Here is a 25,084-nt window from a genome sequence, read left to right as displayed (position 1 = left end):
AGCCAAATCAGAAAAAAAACTCAGCTGCTGGAAAATCAAGGGATGACTAGACGTGCTTTAAGCAATCTCAAGTAGGCAAGATGATACAGAGAGGTGGCTTTAACATAGGAAGCAAAAAGGGTCAACTTCGTGTGTGTGTGTGTGTGTGTGTGTGTGTGTGTGTGTGTGTGTGTGTGTGTGTATGCAGCCAGAGAGCTTTCGCCAAAGCTGCAAAAGAAACAAAAATAAACTTAACAGGATAAAAGGAAAGCTGTTACATGAGGAAGAACTTTTGCTCCAGTTTAAAAAAAAAAAAAAAAAGGAGAGAGAAAGAAGAAAAGAAAAAGAAAGCACACACTGAAATGATCTAAAGCTGCCTATAAATATTTGGGAACATCAAAGGCGGTCCTGTTAAATTAAAAATGCTGTCACACAGATAGGAACTAGCCTCTAGCACTGCCAGCTTCAACATGTGAGTCTGTGATCTAAGGAGCGAAGGCTCAGCTCCTCAAGAAATCTGATTCACTAAAGAAAAAAGTGAACGAGCAGTTGAGTTTTAATAAGGGCATTAAATACCTTAGGAATGAGCTAATTAGAGTTTAACTCTTTCAAGATTGTCCGAGCTCTTAAGAATGCTGTAAAGTAAGCTCCCTCCAGAATCTAGTTAAATCGGTCCCAAAACCTGCAATGTGAAAGAAAAGTGTTAAAATAGCACCTTAGTACTTCAAAGTCGATAAATCCCACCAGGTCACCTCAGATTTAAGGGCAGAGGCCAAGTGAAGAGAAGGGAGGACAAGGTGAACTAAGAACTGTTTTCTGAGGTGAAGGAGGTTAGGTTGCTTGCTTAGAGGCTTTTTTCCCCCCAGTTTAGACTAGATAAGAATGAGCAGACTTTCTAAATACCAGATGCATTCTACCCTGGGAGTACACCCTTTACCCAAGACACTTTGAGGACAGATACAGGGGTTGAGGGGGAAGCCCTACTGACCTCACTCGCTCACTCACATGCCACACAAGACATTATGGCTGTGCCTCCCAAACACACTCAAGGTCATGACAAGAAGTCACCCAACAGTTTTCCCTCTACACATTCTAGATCAGAATCCCCAGGCAACCAGGAGGAGCCCCCAGTTAGGAAAGTTCCATCAGGACAGCAAATCCTTTCTTCGACCTTGAAGTAGAAAGAAGTGGAACCTCTTGGACAAAGGATGCATACCTTCAGAGAAGGAGCCTCTTTCCATCACCCAGTTTCAGGAATGTTGAGAGGAGGAGGTAGACAGCGATAGAAACCACCTTCTCCATTCAAGGAGAGGAATGCACAGCCCAGTCTTGGTGGGGGGGGGGGGGGGCAAACACACACACACACACACAATGCACTCCAATCATTCCCATTTTTAGAAAAAGTCAATGTGTCTAATTTGAGGGGTTGAGATTAATAAAGTATTTGCTTTGGCAAAATCACACACTGGATCAAACCAAGTGCTGAAGTCATTTGTGCTTGCCACAGGTCCTGCATAATTAGGCCCCCAGAGCACAGCCTTAGTGTATCACAACATTCCACGTGCCCTGGTCAGATCCAGAGGCACAATCAACCACCCTGCTTTCCTTCAGAGCAGTTCTGCCCATATGCAGGCCATGTGGCTTCAGGAATGACAGGCAGGCTGGCCTAGAAACACACCAGATTCGCAGTTCACATCCAGTTGCGTATGTGTATGTCTGTGTGTGCACCCGTGCCCAAAGGATAGAGCTCAAGGCCTGGACAATGCTCTAGCTGTAGGGAGTAGGGGTGAGCCGGTGAAGCTGCAACAAAGCACCCCTCTCAGGAAAAAGAGGTAAAAGAGGGAACTGGGAGTCAGGGAGGAATGACCATCCTGGGCCTCCTGCAGAGTGATTAAGAACGATTCGTGGACTCCATTAGGATTTTCTCCACTAGGGGAGAAGGGACACAGGTGCAAGTACTCCATGGTATGACCACTTCTCTCATCAATAAGCAGCACTCTTGGATTCTTTAACCTTGATAAGCATTTGGGACTACAACACAAATGTTAGGTACACGTGAAGTTCATCATGAAATTATGAAGAAACTGAGATCCCGAGAGGTAAAGCCAACTTTCCATAGCAGGTTACTGGCAGCATCAGGATTCAAACCCAGGCAGTCCGGCTCCAGACTTGGCACTCTGAGGCCTCTCCCGTCAAAGGAAACCCAGAACCACTGTTTTGCAAAATTTACAACATGCTTTAAGGAGAGCATGGATGTCTGTACAGCAATGTTGAAAACCACTGCTACTAGCCATGTCAATGTTTGAGGACACAAAAATGTCCTCCCAGCTTCTCAAATACAGTTGGCCACAGGTTGTGTTATAAGATCTAAAGAGAACTTATACTCAAATCAGGTTATAGTTCAAAAGTCAACTTAAAAGTTGGTGAGTAGGAATACATGTGTATTTTCTCCCATGAGATGGTGGTGCCATTTCTGTTTCACAACAGGCCAACCTATTTATTACATACCCAAAGTTTAAGGTACTGTGCTCCAGTCAGCTCACCTACAAAGAAAAGTCAGTACAAAGTGGAAAAGCCACCAAAGCAATCACATGCTAAACTCCTTACGCCCCCTTGTTATCTGTTTCCTAATTTTAAACACAATTCTAACAACATGGTTCCCTGAGCATCTAGGAATGGCCTACAGAAATCAGAAGCAGCAAATCACAATTGCTGAGGGAGAAGTGTTGAGATGAGAGAACTGAAAGACAGGGCCACACCAGCCAAAAGGGAGATGCAGGAGCTCCTTGGAGGCGTCAACCTTGTGCACTGCAAAACACTAGGGGGTGCCGTTCACATCTGTGCTCATACTAGATCCACATTATGACGAATCAAAGGCAAACAGAAAATTTCAGATATTTTAAGGGACAGCTTTTCCTAATTCCCCAAAGAGACCCTTTGGGTTGTAGTAGCAAAATGTTAAAAGATTGAGACACCAGCCCTGTCCTGGTAGAGGTTACAATCTAATTGAGAGTGTCAGATTTGACTCCAAGTCAGCAAGCAAAGATTAAATTTGGGCTCAGCCTCCTTCTTCTGAAATAGTAAGTTTCCATTCAAAGGGGTAGGGGGTTTGATTACGTGTGTGACGAGGCTGGAGGACAAGCCTTCCACAACACCAGACTGCCTGAGCACTGAACCTGGGACAGGTGGAAGCCTCCGGTGGCCCAGGTATCTTCCTGAAAGACACACTAGAACAATGGATGACACCTGCAAATCCCATCCTGCTGTGCCATTCTGGGCATCTGGCTTACTAGGCCTGATAAAGTCCCTTCTGGACATTCAATGCACAGTACCAAGCACCATAGAATTAATCACACAGACATCATTTGCAAAGGAGTAAATGGCATTCTAGTGTAGGATGCCAGGGACAGGTTCCTCCTCTCATCCCAGCGAGCCTGAGAGCAGGGCAGCCTAAGATCCCACTTAGGGGTGATGGCACCTTCAACCATGGTCTTTGCTGATATAAAAGAATAAGGAGAGGCAAGGAAAGGTCTTCTTGGGCTAGGGGGGAAAGAGGAATAAAGATAAAGAGCTCGGGTGGGGGGGTACCCCATCCATCCTTCCTCATGTTTTTCTTTTCCTTCTCCCTCCCCCAATCAGCCATCACTAGGTTAGAGTTACCAGAGGGCAAAGGAGGTTGGCAGGGGTTGGGAGGAGGAAGGTTGTAATATGAAGAGACAGAAGACTCCCTATTTACCCTCCAGCAAGCAGGGAAGACCTTCGCACATGAAAGGCCCACCATATAACGTCTACAAGTTTGCAAGAGGACAATTAAAACAGCCTTGCAAAAGTAAATTAAGAAGAAAAATTAAGAAAATTACTGTTATCCGAGCACATGGTCAGGATTCTAGGGTTTTCTATAGCATCCTCTTGCAGGGAACATATAAGGGAATAATTTTACTTAGAATATTCAAAACTATTCTGCCCCCATCTCATTGCTGTTTTAGAGCCTCCCTCTTCCAAAAACAAGGTTGGCATGACAACTAAAGCACCAGTCACCGTGGTCCCTAACCACATCCGCCAGGGGCTTGGCATGCCAAGACGTGTGCCAACTCTGTTGTCTGTAGGGCACTCCTGGCCACAGTACACAGCAAGCTATAATCAAGTCAAAAACCACTGCATTCGTATAGAACTCAGCTCAACATAAATATTCATTAAATGTGAAAACTTACAGTGATGCAATGTTGAGACTGCAAATTTAAACACAAGAATCAGGAAATGCAAAAATTACTACTGCCACTGGAACTCAAAATCACCCACACGGCACATTTAATACCACAAGGGAGTTTATGTGTGTCCTAGAGATTTAAACTTAATAACACCAAAACTTCAAAACTACATATTATCTGTTTAATTCCTAGGATAAGGGTGACATTCACTGACGGACACTGGAACATTTCTGGAGTGGAAATGCCATGAAAAGGCAGCCATGAAAACCCTCTAGTACAAGTGAAATACAACACATCATAGACAGATTGTGGATTATTCCTGAAGGTCTCAATGCCCATGCGATTGCCACTATCCCACAAAAACTGCAACAGTAACAACAAAAAAATCCATCATCACGACATGTACAGAACTAAGCAATAATTTAATAGTTTTTCAAATGCTTACAGTAGGCCCCATAGAGTAGAAAATCAAATGTTTACTAAACTGAAATTTAAAACTCTTTCACACATAGCCTGTTGGCCCCTTTAGAAATACTACTACAGTTCTTTAAAACTCTGCTTCCTACCCAGCATTTACATTCAAGGATCAGGGCCCATGCCAGAGCTTCCTAAGAGGAAAAAAGAATTTGAAGAAGCAATATGGTTCAAATTTCAGTAAGGACTCACATACGGTTGTTTCTAAAGGGTCATTCGGGAGCTACATATAACTTTTGCTGTTTCCTTAAAAGTTCCAGTTTTTTAAGTGACACCAAACTATTATACATATTTAAATAAAATACATCCTTAAACATCTACAGTCAAGCTGTGATGTTCTCTTCTCCAGCCAGGAGTTAGAGGATGTCATCTTCTCATCCCACCTCCTTTGCCCAGACTTCCTGGAGAGCACAGGTAAGGTGAAATTATTTTGAGTCTGGAGTATCCCAACTATTTGGAATAGCCATAGGACACACCCATGTCTGAAAACTGCTTGTGAATAGTTGCTACAATCATAGAAAGTTCTCCCTCAAAAAGCCAAGTCTTTTTCTGGCCACACTGACATCCCCCTCACTATGCTAACCCAAAGTATTATGATCTAGAAGAAGAATTTCAGTTCAGTGAATATTTGAGAGTTTCACATGTAAGGCAATAGGGGAATGGAATGTTCTGGTTCAAAGAAACACACTGGTGGAGCTAGGAAAAGCTTGATGGGAAGGACTGGAAGTTTGACTGCGGTGGGAGAATTGGGAAAGAAGAAAGAGAGTAGAAGGTAAGGACGTGTGTCAGGAATGTGCAAGTGCAGAAATGTATTCCAGCAGATGGGCAATCTGAAATGAAAGGCACAGAGGGAGGAAAGCCTGAGACCCATTCAGGGGACAAGGGCAAGAACACTCAGGCCCATGACGTCCCAGAGGCAACAATGAGAGAGACTCAAGAGCCAGCCAGGACACCTCTTTACTTAGCTCAGTAATAAACAATGGGATGCCACGAAAGGTTTTGATCAAGAGACTGACATGATCAGAGGTTACTTTAGAAAGAAGAATCTCGTGGGGAGGGAAAGAATTAATTGGAAGAAAGAATCTGGGACAGGGAGATGACTTGGGCAGTTTGGGGCATGAAGAGGTAAGGTCAGCAAGAGGCAAATCAAGTCAAGCATCATCCTGAGGACACCACCATTTCCTTTTGATTCAGCCACAAGCTACCCTGATTTAAATTTTGAAATAGCTTTGCAAGTCAAGCTTGCAACATTCTTTATATGTCATTAGCTGTCTGCTCACTGCCTACTCCAAGACTGACTGAAAAGATGTCAAGCTCTGGGTACCCAGTGATATTCCAAAATTGTATAAAGGTGCTAAACACACAATGTCAAACGCATTTAAGGAAAAGTATTCAATTAGGTACAAAGAAAAGCATTCTATGTCAAATGTGGGTCAAGCCTTAGCAACCACGAACACCTCAATAGCAGACAGCCTTCTGGGGCAGAATCCAGGAAAGGTGCTCCCAGATAAGAGGATGAACTAAGACAATGCAAGTGCAAGTACACCAATGACCTTAAAGCACCAGGCACATGGAAGATTTTCTGGAACTCAACCAGAGTGGAGTACCATTCTAGAAAGGCCACCACCAGGGAGCTCCAAGTCCCAAGTTCCAGTCCCAGCTCCTCTTATGATCAAAGGCCACAAGCTCTTGCCCACACAGTTCCCTCACTGTCAAGGGAGAGCTGAGCCACAGCATTTTCAAGGTGCCCTTCAGCTCAAACAGTAACTCTTGGAATTAAGAGAAACAAAGGAGCAAAAAAAGAGAAGGGGCAAACAAAGATTTTTATGATGGCACAAACCAAATGGCTCCAGACTTCAGCCTTCAAGAAGTCCAAGAGAAAAATGGAAGCACTAACATCAAAGTAAAAGGAGCACTCTGGTCACATCGTGGCCACTTCAGCCATCACCAGCAACATAACTTGAGGCCCATGGGGTCCACTGATGGACATCTAACACGCAGGATGGTTGAGGAAGGAGAGAGAAGAGATTTGCCAAGTGCAACTTAAAAGCCTTCAGCTTCAGAATTTTCAGAGATAGAAAGAATGGCAAACTCCATTTCCTACAGAGGACAGGCATAGGTAAATGTAATTGCCAGTGAGAGAAGTAAGCCGGACAATGCAATAGGGACTTGTGATCTGGAGGGCCCATGCCCCATCTGAAGGGGACAACTGCCACTCTACTATGGGAGGCTGTTGCTATGTGGGAATAAACCCAGTGTTACCAGATCTTTTAATTTTTCAAGAAAAGCCAACTTTTATGTAAAACTTCTAGATTTTTAACAAGAATCGAACAAAATACATGGACGCTGTTTTCAGCCAACAGGCCTGCTGCTTAGATGCACCCCTGATAATCCGGTGCCTGGTTCTACTTGTATCTCTACCTTCCATCAACTGACAGTGTCGCTCTCAATGCAAGTACAGATTCATTCAGCCTTTCTGAGCCCAGCCTGTTCCTAAGCAGAGAGTCTGCTCTATGGGAAAGAGGCAGGGCAGAAAACAGCAAATGCAGCAGCACCCTCCTGGGCAACAATCTGCTGCCAGGGGTATGCCAACAGCACAGTGGTCCCTACTGTGAGGTCTCTTCTAGGCCTCCAAGACATCTGCCTGGACAGCTGCCATATCCCTGGCCAGACAGACACCAGGGCAACCTGCTGCTCCTGAATCATGCTCTGATACACCTACAAGAGAGGTACTCAAGTACAATGCCAGGTACCTTCCCTTTGATACAGACATTAGTCATAACTCAGATCCTTGTGGCAGAGAAAAAAAGCCAGTATTTCACTTCTGACTAAATGATAGGAATTCAAAGACTTTCACTTTTTTGAATTTTTTTTTTTTAAAGAAGCAAAAACTACCTATTCTGAGCAGGGGTGTGTAGGAACCTGGTAGAGGAGTGAGTAAACCAGAACCACCCTTCTATAGACAATGTGACAATACATAGCAAAAGCCTTAAAAATGTTTACACCACTTAACCCAGTGATACTAATTCTAGAAATGCCATGAAAATAATTAAGAGATATAGAAAGGACATTCCTCACAGTATCACTTACAATAAAAGAAAATGAGAACATGTTATACAGTCACTAAAATGCTTGAGAGTATTTAGTAACAGGAAAATGCTAAAGGTAGACAAAGAGTTATACACACTATATAGTGCTTTTTTCTAATTTTCTTTAAAATCCCTGTAAGCTTATGGGGAAAAAAATAAGGAAAGATATTCCAAAACACAAAAGATTAACAGTTATCTGTAGGTACTGGAATTTTCTTTTTCATACTTTTCTGTATTCTCCAAGTACTCTATAACCAACATGTATTATGTTTATAATTTTAAAATGTTACAGATTTTTTTAAAAGAAAAGTTTTGCCCCTGACTATAGGTAATGTAAAATGAATTTATTCTAACATTTTTGCCTAAATTTCACCAAAACACACCTGAGTCCTTAGCCAAGTAGAACAGTGAGCTTGGGCTTCAGGTGACCCAAGTTCAATTCCATCTCTGTGGCCTCAAGATGCTTACTTAAACTCTCAGCCTCAGTTTCCCTTGTAAAGTGGGGCTAATTCAACTGCCCAAATTTGTATGGGAGAAATCAGAGAGATGACATCTGTAAAGCACAAACTATATCATGGGTGCATAAAAGTTAAGTTTCTTCTCTAGGCTATATCTACAGTAGGAATTCCATAAATGTCTGCTGACAAATTAGCATACTCAAATTAACTCAAGTTCAAGTAGAAAATCAAGTTTCAATCAAATTCTTGTGGCACTGGATGAGACCTTACACACACCCGAGCACCACCCCCACTCTTTGATTTTAAAAATGCAGCAGCTTCTGCCCAAGGAGGCCAGAAGTTCCCACTCCAACATACATTTTCACATCAAAATGCTAGGATCATCGAAGTTTGTTTTCACCAAATCAACTCTACATACATATGAAGTTTCTCAACAACCATATCACACCGGCTGCTGGGGAGAGAAGGAGATAAATACCAAGTCTTTTAACACATCTTGAAAGTAATAAAAATAAAATGCCCTGGTTTGAACCACAATGGGCCAGCTGACCTTACTCTTTTCACACTATCATGAGTCAACAGAGCCACTAAAAGTCAGATTTTAAAACATCGCATTCAAGCTACAAATGGAACAAAGAACCTCTACTCTCTACTGCCTTCCTATTCTGTTTGACAGGTATAAAGCCATGCCTCCACAAAGGAGTTATCAGCTTTAACCTCAAAGGTAGGTAAAAATGAGTCAGAAAAGGCCATCCATGTACTGTGTTGCAACATACAATGGGTTGCCCAGGCCTAAACTTAGCACCAGGGCCAGGTTCCCTCTCCCAGGTGTTCCCCAGTATCCTACAGGCTATGTCCCACCAGATAGGACATGTCCCACTGTAAGGTAATGGTTAGTTTGCTGTCTGGCCCCCACACTCAGCTGCCTACAGGCAGGGAACTGAGTCTTAGTCATCTGTGTTCACTGCCTCACCCCAGGCAGGATCTGGTGAACAGAAGGCACCACTGAATGTCTGCCGACTGAGCAATGTGGCACCCACGGTAACAGCCAAGACGATGGAATGAGCAAGGAGAATCCGCAGCTTTGGGTTGTTACAATCTTTTCATCAAACAGGGACAGAGCAGCAAAAAAAGACAACGAACATGGGACATGACTTCTCTGGAGAAAACTATACAGACTCACAGATGGCTCTAAAAGTCAGCCACAGGAAGGAGGTGTTTCCCACACCAGAAATCCCTTTAAGTGCCAGAACACTACAGCTATTCCAGCTTTCTCAATAGCCAGTTGAGTGACAGTTGTATACTTCAAATCTTTGGTTCCTTTCCCCAAACTTGGCAGATTGGCTCTCTGTGGAAAAAACAAGTTAGAGTGAGCTTTCTGTGAATAAGAAAAGAAGAAAGAAAGAAGAAAAGGTAAGAAGGAAATAAATCTCTGTGAGGGTAGAGAGTTTTCTCAGCTGAAGGTATAGACTCATTTCTTGGTCAATCATTCTGAACTTAAACTGATCTCCAAATTCCACCATTATTAGTTCACATAACCTCACCACAAGAAAGTACCAGTGAAGCAGTCTTCTGAAAACAGAAATGGCTTAGAATCAGACAGACCAGAGTATGAATCTCAGTTCAGCTACCAACTTGATCAATGACTTCAACAAGTGACTTTACCTCTCTGTACTTGGCTTTCTCACCTGAATACCTGACACATGCCATTTACTTTGTCCATTAAATGTGTGCAAAGCTCTGTGCCCAGTGCCTGGCACACATTAAACAATTGATCATTAGCAGCTATTTTTAAAAGTTCCGACAAAGACGGAGAGACTCAAAACCTAAATTAATTAGAGGAGAAAAGCAATCACTTAAAACCCAATATACAATTTAAGAATGCCTGGCTTTCCTCAATTATACACCTGATCATAAAGCACACTTCTGCATCTGCTCTTCCCTGGTACACTCTCCCAAGGTGCAGCCAGGGATAACAGAAAGGCTCCAAGCCTGGCAGTCAGGGAATCCAAACATTAATCTTCAATCATCTATCTCTACATCACCATGTGGCCCTAGGCAAGGCACTTTACTTCTCTGGACTCTGGTCTCCTTGTCTAACACATTAAGGACTGAATCTAGTTCTTTTGATTATGAAGATTGATTTAAACATCATTTTGTCACAAACTACAAATCCACATTCTCCAGACTTGGAAAACACCATCAACAAGCCAAGTTTTTCACATGGCATAAATTCAGGTTAATGACAATACTAAATACCATGCCTTTACAGTTATTCCCATGGACACTAGGGATTCTAGTGTCTTTCCGTTCATAACAGCTATCCACATTAGGGCCTTCTCAAAATTCAGTGTTTTACCAGGAAAAGAACATCTTCAGACTTACAGTGCCAGGTACCCTACCCCGGAATTCACACACACCACAAAGACCACTCTCATACAACCTGGTACTATACCAGCGGGTCTACTGGAACCAAATGTTCAGAGAGAACCTTTCCATCTAACCAAGCAAGTTCCTGGAAATAACAACCAAAAAGGAAAGATAATCCCAGAATTGATTAGCCAGGCCATATGAAATTGTTCTCATCAATTAACCCAAGCCTATAAAACCCATTACCTGCCTGATGTCCACTCTAAATCATTCATTCAATAAATACCAAGTGCCTGATAAGTAACAAGCACTGGGAACCCAGGGGTGAATTGAGAGATGAGCAGAAACAAACAGACCTGCCCCATGGGGTCCAGGTCCACAAGGGAAGGTGTGAGGAGCTGCTCTTAAAGCATTTCAAGACCAGCATCTGTTTCATTTTTCAATGAATGGTGGAAAGGAACACGTTTACTCCCTGCTTTCCCACATCCTGTATTCAGATCATCACCTTCCTGCGCCTCATCTAAATGCAGAAATTTCTTTGAGTTACTATTTTCTCATTTCTTCCAAGGATGATACATAAATAGTACAAGATAAATGGACAGGAGAGAAGTTAATTCATTATAGATAATGGATGCTTTAGGGCCTAAGGGCTCAATTCTGTGGGGAAACCCAGTTGGGAAGGATCATCATTTATCTGTGCAGTCTGTCTCCATGAGAGACGGTGAATTCCACAGTACAACAGCAATACAGTGTACAGAATAGGGTTTTGGTAAACATTTACTAAATGAATACACTCAAAGGAAACATGCTAACCTGTAGACTTCTTCCCAGAACTCCTGCCAGCCTGAGCCCCACATCACTCCACTCAAATTCTTAGTAATGGACTATTCAATGACTGGTACTAGATTAGAGCTTCTCTTTTCCTTCTTTGGGGCACTGAACCCTCCAAGAGACAAAGTTGTAAGTCTTCTCAGGAAAACAAAAGTAACAATACATAAGAATGTGTGTATAATCTCAGGGATCTGTGGGCCATCGCTGGAAATCTGTGACCTTCGGGTTAAGAACCCCTATATTAGATGTTTAAAACATAGACTTGAATTAACATCAATATCCCAACCAGCCAAGTTCTACTTATTTGGCAAAATCAAGAACACGGGGGCCATACAGATCTGGGTTTCAATCTAGGCTTTATCATTTGCTAGCTGTGTGAGGTTAGAAAAGTCAAGTTGCCTCTCTCAGCCTTAGCTTTCTCCTCTGTAAAATGGGTTAACAACAGTTGCTAATTCTGTGTTAATGTAAGGATGAAATAAGCAAACATGTGATGTGGTTGGCACAGTGCCCTGTACACAATAAACGCTCAAATATGGAAGCCACCACTACCTTCCCTTTAGACTGCAGCCTCCACACTTATCTCCCACTCCCATCTTCATCCCTTTTCAGAACTGTACTAGTAGCTCCCATGAAATCTCAGGGAACAAGACAGAATAGAAGAGCCCCTAAGAATTGATAAGGTCACAAAACACAGCTCTAATTGTTCCCCCAAATCAAATGCTTGGTTTTAACCTATGAAGGCCCACCTGACAGTCAGCAATCAATCCCCTTCTGTGTAAATCCAGGTCAGCTGTCAGCATGCAATTGTTCTATTAGGCCAAGTCAAGTGTTAGAGGCAGGCCTGTTAAGTTAACTTAAAATGGAGGTGAAAAGAACATGTTTGATCAAATGCTAAACTGCAGAAACACATTGACAGGGAAACAAAGCAGAACAATTAGTTTCCTAAAATTATTCCCTGTTATACCTTTAGTCAACACTGGATATTTAAAGACCTTGATCAGCCTTTTTAACCCACCACGGAGCTCTCCTCCCACCACTAATAGCTAAAGGACCTGACTTGGTTCTTAAATGTTCTCAGCTTTCCTCTGTTTTCAAGTCCACTCAACACTTAATTCAGGATCCAGAAAGGCTGGTTTTAAAGTTACACAGAACCTACCATTCAGGGTCCTTCTACAAATGAATTTCTCAAGCATTTCTAAATATTTGACTTCATGGGGTAAAAAAAAATTTATTTCTACTTTAAAACAATCTTTCACCTCTAGCAAATGCAAATTTTCTTTGTTTAACCAATCCACATACCACTAGCCAGTGTTTGATCAGGCCTTTATTTAATATCACTAACCATGTGAGGTGCACAGACAAGTCTGAAAGTTTCAGATAATGATCTCATTAATAGCAACAAATCGGTTCAAAGATGAAGTATGTATCAATATGTCTAAGAACGCTTTAAAGTTCCACACTTCAGAACTACAGGAGAAGTGTAATTAATTCCCCCATCACTCAAACTATATGCCTGACACTCTTACAAGCAAATGGGCTTTAACACTGCATGAATAAATAAGATAATAAAATTAATAGAATTTCATCCCCACACATTGGTATCACCACAACTTTCACTGATGGAGATATTAAAAAAAAAAAAAAAGCAAACTTTCTTCATACAGACTATACTGATGACCTTGGAATAGTTATTTAAGCCTAAAATGCACAAGAGGAGAACCAAGATTCCTGATGACTAATTCTCAAGGTTTGAATTACTATCTCTCTCTCTCCGACAGTACAGTGACAGACACAGACACACATACACACTTCTTAACCAGGCCTCCCCCTACCCTAACCCATGCAGATGAATGAACAGGTACTCTAATTAGAAGTACCTGGAAAAACCAGACTATGATAAGGTATCTACTGTATAAACATATATATACACACACATACTTTCTTTGGCTTATAATAGGGAGAGTAAAAAAAATCAGTAATACAAACTAATTTCTTATCTTAGAATTCTTAAAGGAGAGGGATTCCCAAACAGGTTTTTTCTTTTCTTTCTTTCTTTCTTTCTTTTTTTTTTTTTTTTTTGTCTTTTTCGTGACCGGCACTCAGCCAGTGAGTGCACAGGCCATTCCTATATAGGATCCGAACCCGCGGCGGGAGCATCGCTGCGCTCCCAGCGCTGCACTCTCCCGAGTGCGCCACAGGCTCGGCCCAAACAGGTTTTTTCTACCCTAAACCATGAACAATATTGCTACAGATCCCCACTGGAAATAACAAAAGCAATGCTACAGTGCTACTATCTAGCTTTAGCTATAGGAAAATGAACTCTGCTCTGAAAACCATGAAACATTAAATAGTAAATCACACATAAAATGAAGTTTTGAGAAGTTCAACAAACTTGGAAAACATGATTAATCTGAAGTTGAACACCGATTTGTTTCTTCTATTTTTTTGTTTCTCATTTTCAAAATGTTATTTTCCCTCTCAGCAGTCCTAAACATCAGCTTTCCTTACAAAAAAAGCTTTTTCAGGGCCGGCCGACAGGGGCCACACCAATTCCTTCAATCAGACAGTATTCGCAGAACTAATAAAAGCGTGCCAGCCTTTGTACACACACAGCCCTGAAAGCCACAGAAGGCTCTGTCCATGGACACAGAGAGGTCAACAAGTCAGCCACCACAATAAAGTTATTAAAGATATAGAGCACACTAAGAAATGATTATTCATACAGGTCAGATAAACTCACCAACATTACTGCAGCTATCAGGGAATTAAGGACACCTATTAGTGATTGCTTAACAGGTAAACTTATTAAATACCATTTAAGTCATTTTTCTTTACTTAGCAATTGTTGACTTTTTTTTTTTGGCTAGCTTAATGGACTTCAAAGTTTCAAAAGGGAATAGATTCCTTCTGCCAAACTCACATATTATCTCTCCACTCACAAGGATAAAATAGTTACAAATGGTGTGTTTAAACTGCTAATTTTGTATTAAATGGTGAACCCAAGATTATCTCCAAAGCATAGCACTACTCATAATGGATAGCTCATCAGCCAAACTACCATGGAGAAAGTACAAGTTAAAACAATGCAGATAAAAATAGGAAACTTCAAAAGTCTCCTTCAAAAGGTGAAGTGCCATGTTAAAACATTTTCTTTTTTTGTTGTTGTGGAAGGCTGTAAATCAAACATTTCCAAAGCCATCAGGCTATGAGAACACACAGAAAGGCTCAAAGGGACAAGGAGTCACAAGGAGAAAGATTTAAGATTCAGACTATTCTTAAAGGCTACGATCGAAATGTTTAGAAATCTTCAGCAGAGCATCCTCTCTAAAGCTTATAACGACTGTAATTATAACATTATTTTTTTTAAGTCCAAAAGCTTTTAACATATGCAGTCAAAGGACTCAATCAACTAATCAACATGTGTTTCTCCCTTTCTATTTATCCGGCAAAAGTTTAAGATGGGGCTAAGAGCCCTGTAAGGCATTGCTGCTGATGAATCGCGCGCCATAGGTACCTCCTCCAGCTTTGTAAGGACACACCTCTAAAGACCAAGCCGCATAGCACCCTGTCCTATCCGCGCCGGGCTTTGAGTCTGCACCAGAAGTGGGAAAAAGAAGAAAAAGACGCCGTCTACACTCTGGGCTGCTATGCAGTCTTTCCATACAGTCCCCTTTTCTTCATTCATAACTCATCCAAGAGTAAGCGAAGAAGGCCCAAAGCTTAGGCCCTGCAGCCATCCTATCACCCCAAAAGGTTCAAAGACAAGCCAACCATTTCAAACCGCCCTCATCTGAGGCGCGCATATTAACCGCCATAAGGGTGCTGGCTGTCTACTAACAAGTTGATAAAATCATAGCCAAGGAAGCGGCAAAGCATCAACCCAACTTACCAACCGCAGAGGCTTCAGCTGAGAGTCCCTCCTCCAAAGAGCAGGTACAACTTAAAGCTCTCTCTAGCCAACTTCCTTTGAAATACAGACCTCTTTCATTTGGAGCAAGGCGGAGGCTCTGTCAGTGAGCTACCCTGTCTCCCGATCTGCAGGTCCTCCGCATTAGTCCTTGGCCGAGGGGTGGGCAGGCGGTCTCCCTCCCACCCTCTGTAATCTGAGGGCGCAGAGAGGGCTGCCTACCACCTCCACTCCGGGGCATCCCCGATCCCCGCTCCCCACTCCTCGGCCAGCCCCGCCTGCTCCCCTACCTGCTGCTGCTTGTTCAGAGCCCTGCAGGAGGGTCAGCGCCCAGGTGAGGCGAGCGGCAGGTTCCAGGGAAGAACCTGATGTGCAGCCCCTCAGACAAACCTTGCTGCTTCCAAAAAGAACAGGCATGGATGGAAAGCACAGCCTGTGACCCGAAACAAGCCACCCCATCCTTCATCATTTGTCTTTCCAAAGTTTGCATTCAACAGGTAGTTCCCGGGAATTCCACCCGAGGCAGACCGAAATGCCCAACCAGCTCGAGGGGGCCGCCCCAGCGTTAGTGCCGAACCCTGGGTCCCCTCCCGCCCCCTGGACCCACAGGAGGGTGAGCCCCCACGTGCGCTCGCCCCCAGTTGCGGCGCCCCAGAGGCCGCGTCCCGCCCGCCCGCCCGCCAGGGAGGGATGCCGCGGGCCTCCTCGCTGCCCCTCCCGCCCGCCAGTCAGCCAGCCCGCGGCGGGGTCGGCGGGCGCAGCCCCCGGAGCCATCTTGTGGCGGCTGCGGCGCGGGACCCGGGCGGCGGGCAGCTACCTGCACGATCTCGCCCTCGGCGCTGAGAGTGGCCCCAGCCCGCGAGAAGCGGCCCGTGAGGCCGGTGGTGTAGGTGGTGTAGTCGCCGCTCGGGCTCGACTCGAACAGCACCACCTCCACGAACGCCGTCTCCTTGGCCCGCGCCGCGCCGGGCCCCGCGGCCGCCAGCAGCAGCCCGAGCAGCAGCGGCAGGGGCGGCGGTGGCGGCAGGCGGCGGCCGCGGGGGCCGCGGGGGCGGCGGCGGGGGCGGCGGCGGCGGCGGCCCGGGGCCCCTGGGCGCCCGCCCGAGCGCGGCCTCATGGTCCTGCGGCGGGAGGGCGCGGAGGGCGGGCGCGGCCGGGCATAGTCGCGGGCCGGCGGAGGACCGAGCGCGGGCGGACGCCTCACAGCCCCATCGCGGCGGCAGCGGCGGCTGCTTTGTGGGTCGCAAGCTCCGCTCGGCTCCCCCAGCCGTCGCGCCGCGGCCCTTTCATCTGCTCCACGTGAGGGGTTATCCCCGCCCCGGCAGCGTCGTGACCCGCTCTCCCCTCCCTCTCAGCGCTCAGCCGCCGCCGCCGCAGCCTTGGGGAGCGGGAAGGCGGGGCGGGCGCGCCTGCGGTTGGAGGCGGGCCCAGACAGCAGAACACGCCCCGCCCCGCCCCGCCCCGCCCCCTCCTATTCGTCCCGCCCCCTCGTCCCACCCCATCGTCTTCGCTCCGCCCTCCGCCCGCCGTCTTGCTCCACCCCATTGTTCTCGCTCCGCCCTCCGCCGGCCGTCTCTACCCCGCCCTTTCGTTATAGCTCCGCCCCCGCGTCTTGCTCCGCCCCTTGGGCCGCGCTCCGCCTCTGCGGCTCTCAGACCTCGGCGGCAGACATTTCTCCTCGCGGTTGCCGGTGTTCGGCGGGGGTGGGGATCGCAACCTGCTCTGGGGTTAAGCACTTCCTTCCTGACGGCCACCAGCGTCCCTGTCTGGTGCAAGAGTGAGGGCCATTCTGGCGTGGGAGTTCTCGTCATTCCCGGCTTCCCTACCTCCATCCACAGTTCCCGGGTAGCTGGGCGTCCGTACCGGGCCCTCCATCCCCACTCCTGCCTCCAGGATCGACGGGAAAGGCCCGGGCGGTCAGGGGCAGTTTGCAGCTCGGCTATGCTGGGACGTGTCCGGTTCCTGCACTGGTGTCACTTAGTTACTCTCAACTGAATGAGCAGGGAGAAATCTTGAGGAAGTCCTTTAGATTCTGATGGAATTCATCTTTCTGCGAGACTGTAATTCAAACACCACCCTCAAGAGAAGTTATGGAACTTTGAGTCGTGCCATGTGCAGAAGGCCAGAGGAATCTATCACCATCACCCTTTATGCACAGACTGATGTCTACCAAATTAGCATACCTAAGACATGTGCTCAAGGGCCCAGGGGTTCCCAGTCACCCAAAAGATAAACTTTTAATTCCCTGCCTCTTTTTGGAACATGGCTTTTCCTTCCTCATCTAGTCCTCAGAGAATCGAACCTCTCCTTCGAAAGCCAGATTCAATTCCCACTTCCTCCGCGGAGTCTTCCTTCCCCGCCCGGCCGGAATAGCTTTGTTAAAGATATTTGCAAATATTTGGTTAGGATGATTTGCTTCTACTTGCTACCACACCCCAAATATTAAAAAGACAAGAAAGAAAAGAAAACTCATTGAGAATTTTCTTGAGTAAACAACTTACCAAGGTTACATTTTAAAGTAGAAAAAGTATTTTCAAAATGTGGAATATAAAATAAACTTGAAAAAAATACACAAATCTGTGTTACCACACTTGGACCACCCAGAGCTTCTTGCTTCAGGAGGGAGGCACCTGAGAAAGCAGAGCTTTGGGGAGGGTGGCTTTCTAGTTTCTTCTAAACCAAGCCTCACCAGTGCTGACTGCACCTGGGCACCATTAGTCCTGACAATGCCCCTCACTCACACATGGCACAGTCCAGTCCTTAATTAAGGGGGATGGTCCCCACGTATATCACTTCGCAATATTTAAAATTCAAGGTCATCATCAACTGATGAAAAAACAAATGTGGTATATCCATACAATGGGATAGTATTCATAGAAATGAAATACCGATATATGCCACAACATGGATGAACCTTGAAACTATTTTGCTGCTAAATGAAAGCCATACACAAAAAGCCACCTATTGTATGATTCCATTTATATGAAATGCCCAGAATTGGCAAATCTATAGACAGAAAAAGTAGATTAGTGGTTGCCAGGCTGAGGGAAGGCAGAAATGGGTAGTGACCGCTAATAAGTTTCCTTTGGGGATGATCAAAATATTCTGGAATTAGATAATGGTGATGGTTTCACAACTCTGTAAATATACTAAAAAACACTAAATTGTACACTTTTGAAGGGTGAATTTTATGGTATGTGAATTATATTTCAATATACCTGTAAAAAAAAATTCAGTCTTCAGTGGTATTTTTATACAAATACACATACACACAGAATACTGTGTAAGGATATCCTCTGCTCTTTGAAGTCTTAGCTCAAACTTCACACCCTCATCAAGGCCTATCCTGACTACTCTATTTAACTTGCAATGTGTCCCCTGTCCCCCCACTCCCAACCACCCTTGGCCTGCCTCCCCCCACCCCTGTGGCATTTATCACCTTCTTTTGTGTGTGTGTGTGACCAGTAAGGGGATCACAACCTTTGGCTTGGTGTCGTCCGCACAGCGCTCAGCCAGTGAGCGCACCGGCCATCCCTATATAGGATCCGAACCCGCGGCCTCGGCACTTCCAGCGCCGCTGCAGCTGCCCTCCCAGCGCTGCACTCTCCCGAGTGAGCCACAGGGTCGGCCCTATCACCTTCTAAGATCCTAAATAATTTGCTTATTTATTTTTGTCTGTCCTCCACACCCCACAAAAACACATGCCAGAAAACAAGCTCTTTGGGCCGAGCCTGTGGCGCACTCGGGAGAGTCGGTGCTGGGAGCGCAGCGACGCTCCCGCCGCGGGTTCGGATCCTATATAGGAATGGCCGGTGCACTCACTGGCTGAGTGCCGGTCACGAAAAAGGCAAAAAAAAAAAAAAAAAAGAGAGAAGAAAAGAAAACAAGCTCTTTAACGTCAGGGATCTTTGCCTTGTTCACTGATTAGGCCAGGGCTGCCTGGTCCAGAGTGGGCACTCAAAAAATACTTGGTGCATGAATTAATAACTAAATGAATGAGTGATAAGCTCATCAGTGTGTATCCCTCCCATTTTGTAGACATTTGCGGCAGATTGTTAACAGCTGCTTAGGGGCACTAGGCTTCATGGGACCAAAATAAATTTTGAGTGTGAAAGAGAGCAACAGTTCTTCCCTCAAGAACTGCAATGAAAAGCCAGACAAGAAAAGAAAAGGTCAGAAAAGAAACCGATTTTGATTTTTAAAACTCTGCTTAAAGAAAGATATAGTTAATAAGACATAGGCCAGCAACAAAGAGGTAACACGATTCATCTCTCAGCAATGTAAAGCTGTTTAGGAATGGAGATATTTAGTGAGTAATGAAGTTTCAGCAAAATCTGGTAGGCAGTAAGGGGAGAGAGAAAATAACTTCAAACGAGAGATTAGACCCATCAGCTAGTGGCAAGGACAGGATCAGCAAGGTAGGTCAAATGATAGAAGTGAAAAGAACTGATATACATTCATTATCTGGTATGGCACATCCCTTGTAGATCATCCTGGATGTAACTTAACTTATTCCTTTCTCTACTTACCAGACACAGTTCAGATGGAAATAACCAAGAACAGGTGTATCAGCATCAGTTAAAAGCTGCCAAACCTTTGGCAAATCTCACTGGCTGAGGCCAGAAACCACACAAAGCTTCAGGACATTTTCTGCCATCAAAGTTCTATTTATATGACCAAATATGCAAGTTCAGAGATTTTGAATCTATAAAGATATGCATTAGTATCAAAAGAGACTGTACCTGTGCTAAATAAAAACAGACTTGGATATTTATTGCAATATTATTATAATAATAAAAGACAGGAATCAACCTAAGTGCCCATCGATAGGGGATTAATTAAATAAATTATGGTATAGCCATTTAATATATAATGGAATACATAATAAATAGCTATTAAAAACAATGGAGAAACTCTATGAACTTACATGGAATGATCTCGAATATATACTGCTAAGTGAAAATGGTGTGCATATGGTATGCTACAGTGGAAGAGGGGTAGGCAAGGAGACAACAGATACATAAAGGTTTGCAAATATTAACCATGTATGAAGGAGACATAAGAAATAAATAATACCTCTGGAGAGGCATCTGGGTAATTGGGAGGTGGGGAAGAGAGGGAAACCTACCTTTCCCTGTGTACTCTTCTTATCTATTGAATTTTGCTTCCTGTGCATATATTATCTATTCAAAAGTAATAAGATAAAATAAAATAAAGAAAAAGAGGGTATCCTGTTAAAGCAACAGATGATAACATTTGTTTTCTATATGCAAACATTCATTCAATGCACTTTATTGGACACCTACTGTGTGACACTGGAATATGAAAAAGGATTATCCTATAGTTATGAAAGATAGCACCATTGGGGGAGCTGGTTAATGGGCACACAGGACCTCTGTGTAGTATTTTTGCAAATTCTTCTTCTAATTATTTAAAAATAAAAATTAAATTTAAAAAATGAGTTAGCCAGCACCTATATTCAAGTATCCTTCCTTCCTTTCTTCCTTCTGCAGACATTTATTACCATATGGGACAAATAAAGAACTCAATAAAAGATTTCAATAAAATATAAGTATACATTAACTATTTTACAAAATAATTTTAAGACTTTGAATCTCATCTTGCTTCTTTAAAGTGATTCAGATTTAAGACACGCTAGCATTCTTCCACGGTATTTATATCTATTTCTGGAAACTTTCTTTTATTGTATTTAAACATCATATAATTCTCTTGAAAGGTACAATAGTTGTTACACAGACAAGTAGCGGCAGTTCTTTCTAAAGTCTTAGAAGTGTCTCCTCTGCCTTTGAAGTACACCATCAATCTACATCTACTTTGAGCCTTGAGGCACAAGGCCAATCTAGGCCCCAATTCATCAGTGGTTTAAACCTTGCTTCAACCTGTCCCTGATTTGCAGTGGCCACCAACCAGGAGTCACAAACTCAAACAGTGCTCCGGGGGCCAGGTAGGGAATGTGACTGAGTGAAATGGGCCAGGTGTAAGCAAAACTAACCGGCAAAGGAGATGGTAAATGGCAATGGGGCTTCAAATGAGAACACCCTTGGAAGTGATGGCCTGGAGAATTCATGGCCGGTCCAGAGGCCCACTCTGGTACATTGTTGCTATATGGGGAATGTGGGCCCAGGAGTCACAGATCTGATTTGTTCAAAAAAGCAAAAATCAAAAGAAATAGATAACCGTCATGAATCTCTTACAAAATAAAGCCAATAATTAAAAAAAAAAAGCAAAAATACAGATTTGTTATATCTTTGTAACAGATTTTAAAGATTTGTATTGCTGTGAGGGGCTGACTAAACACTTCTACAGGCCATTTTTGGCTTAGGAGACACAGAAGAGAAATCTGACAGAGTAGATATTGATTGCAACAAGTAGTAAAATGATCACTTCTAGGCTATTAAGGTGGAGGAAGAGGAAGAAGCCTCAAGATCTGAGAAGTGTAAATAGTGTACTTCTCGAATATAGGAAAAAGTTGTATCAGTGGGCAGCACCCTTGGCTACAAGAGGCACCTGTCTTCAGGATGCAATATTTAATTGACCTGGAAATAGTCATATGCCTTCCTGGTCAAGAAAGGCCAATGATGGATGAGAGATCATTAAACCTTTGAAGGATAGACAAATCAGGTTGTTTTTACACTGATTATACCACTATTCGAAGATAAAGAAAAAAGGATTGGGAAAAAACACTTTATAAAGAAATAAAGGTCAATTACTTCTTTTGTCCAACTGTACCTGAACAGGATGGCTTAACACAGAGAAGAGTTAATAGAATAGAAAAGAGAGTTTGGGTGAAAATGTAGAAATGTACACTCTATTCACAGTGTGTGGAAAACAACATCAGCTTGCAGGGAGGTGGTAATGAACAGAACATATTAACTCAGCATCTCTTCCTATGGGTAACCACCCCTTCTTGGCCCATGTTATCTCTGTGGGGCTGGCAATCACAAATCTTAGCATCCCAACATAGGTGGGCATATGACTCAGGATGGCCAATCAAAGTACTCCACTCCCCTGCTATAATGATTGGTTTTGAGGTGGGCATGTGACCAAAGAAGAGCCAATCAGAGTCTTCTCTGAAATTTGATCTATTGCAAAGTGGGAAAGAGAAGATATATCTTCTCCTCTGAGATATCAAACTAAAAGAATTATGTAAATTTAAGCTGTTTGTCTCTAATTTCCTCAACCACATAGAAAAATGCTGCTGCTGCAGGAAAAAGAGGCAGAGACAAGCTGAGATGAGACAAACAATAAGAGGAAGGGTACTGGCTGTATCCATTGAGCACCTGGATCCATCCCTGTAACAAAAGACTCTTGACAAATACAGCAGTAAAGCTGGCTAGTTCCATGACAGCCATAGCAGCAAGAGGGAGAAGCATACACACACACACACACACACACACACACACACACACACACACACACACACTCTCTCTCTCTCTCTCTCTCTCACACACACACACACACACACACACACACACACACACACACACTCTCTCTCTCTCTCTCTCTCTCACACACACACACACACACACACACACACACACACACACACACACACACACTATAAAACCAAAGAAACTCTCAGATTGAGGGAAGTCAGGAAACCCAAATATTGCTAAAAGCAATTGAGTCAAACATAGTTTCATTTTAAGATCTCTGGTATCTTCCCCTTCCCCCCCAAAAATCTGTGCATCAAGAGAAATAAAAAAGGGGGGCTGGCTAGTTAGCTCAGTTGGTAACAGTGCAGCCTTATAACACCGAGTTTCAGATCCCCTTACCAGCCAGCCATCAAAAAAAAAAAAAAAAAAAAGAAAAGAAAAGAAAAAAGAATTCCAAAGCAAGAGACTTAAAAATAAAGAAATGCTCAATATATTAAAGTCAATGAATGAATGAATAAGTAAATACTGACTAGAATTCCTTATCCTTTCAATTTGAGGGCACTTAGAAGAAATAACTCACTATGTAGAAGATGACAATACCATAATTTCCAAATGTGACATAGAGTTCAGATAAGCCTCACGTGTTATTGCTGAAAGACATCTTAGAGATCATACAATACAATTGTTGTCACTGATGTTTGTTTGTTTAGACTGATGAGAAAACCAAGACCTAGAACACACAACAAGCTAATAGATCAATAAAATTTTACAGCATGGAGATGCCCAGCCTCCTACAACTTCTCGTTTATACACAGGTGCTGTCTGGCAGCGATTAAACACTGAGCACAGATGTGATGTGGAAGAGAGGTATCCTGCAGTTTGTTTTTGTGTCTGGGGTGCTGGCTTGCAGCAGTGCCACCTTCTCTGGCCCTGATCAGCTGGAGCCTTGAGGCTCTTGGAAGCCACACCCATCTGGTCCCAAGGAGCTGACAATCCCTCCCCAGGAATGGCCATGCGAGTGGCCTTAGTTCTACCTCTCTTACTTTTTTTCTTGCTCTGGGCATCTTCCTTGTTTCCATATAAGATAGAAGAAAGAGGGGAAAAATCAAGAAACGGCAACCTGAAATAAAACAATAATGAGAATGAGGTTTGAATTGATTATGTAGAGTGGGAACTGGAGCATCCCCTCCCCTCTGGAAGACAATCTGGCAGAATGTATCAGAATTTAGAATTCATATCCCCTTTGGATCAAGCAAGCCCACTAGTGTAAACTTATTATACACATACTTTCACAGCTGCCTGCAGAGAGTTATTTACAGGATGTTCATTGTAGACTGTTCATAGAAGCCAAAGAGTGGAAACAATCTGTGTCCACCAATAGAGGACAAGTTACGGACAAATGAGGCGGTAGCCTAGATTTGCTTCAAAATAATGCTGTGGGGGAGGGAGAGCAGGTAAGGGCAGAGATGAAACAAGATTGGCCAGATGTTGGGTTCATGGATGCTGGATTCATGAAACTCCATTACACCATTCACTCTTTTGTACATGCTTGAAATTTTCCAAGATAAAATGTTGAAAATATAAATCATGATACATCCACTAACAGAATACTCTACAACAGTTATAAATGAAGTAGACCTATATGTGCTGATACAGTAAGAGTTCCAAAACATTACCACATACAAAATACAGGGTACATCACAGCATGTACAAGGGTACTTCAAAAAGTTCATGGAAAAATAGAATGGAAAGATAATATGAATCTTTCCATGAGCTTTTCAAAGTACCTTCATACAGTATTTTGCCAATTTAGCTTTCTCTCTGGATCTCCAGTGTACAAAATTATATTAGTCATGGTGCACTCACATCATTGGTACATGTTATGGCCTGCTCTTATTTATTTATTTAATTAGTTTGTATTAATAATATAATAAGGACTGGCTGGTTAGCTTGGATGGTTAGAGCACAGTGTTATAACTCCAAGGTTAAGGGTTTGGATCCCCTTATGTATCAGCTGCCAAAATAAATAAATAAATAATATAATATAATAAATACCCATGTTCCCACCATGCAAAATAAAAACTGGGACCTTGAAAATAACCTACACATTATTGTACAATATGACATGTACCATGTGTTAAAAGAATCACTGTTCACAAGAGCAAAAACTTAGAAATAGCCCCAATGTCCATCAATAGAAGAGTGAAATGGATAAACTCTGATATATCCATGCAATGAAATATTATACAAGAGTCAAAATGGGTGAACTTCAGTAACTCACAACAATAGATACAAATATTGGCAATATATTATTAACTGAAAAAAAAATGAAGGTCTCAAAAGATTATATTCATTATAATACTCTTATAAA

The 25,084-nt window shown here is 43.4% G+C and overlaps 1 protein-coding gene across 1 annotated transcript in view; it reads right to left on the bottom strand.

Moving 5' to 3' along the window:
* The window catches only part of ZNRF3 (zinc and ring finger 3), a 141,745-nt gene extending 125,312 nt beyond the window's left edge, over nt 1-16,433 (bottom strand). The window contains exon 1 of the mRNA XM_063087155.1: nt 16,134-16,433. Within this exon, the coding sequence (XP_062943225.1) occupies nt 16,134-16,433 (300 nt within the window). The remainder of the gene's footprint in view (nt 1-16,133) is intronic.
* Between the last annotated feature and the right edge of the window lie 8,651 nt (nt 16,434-25,084).

This window comes from Cynocephalus volans, chromosome 2 (genome assembly GCF_027409185.1).
Source record: "Cynocephalus volans isolate mCynVol1 chromosome 2, mCynVol1.pri, whole genome shotgun sequence".
Classification (NCBI taxonomy): domain Eukaryota; kingdom Metazoa; phylum Chordata; class Mammalia; order Dermoptera; family Cynocephalidae; genus Cynocephalus; species Cynocephalus volans.
This window is presented reverse-complemented; position numbering and strand designations above follow the sequence as displayed.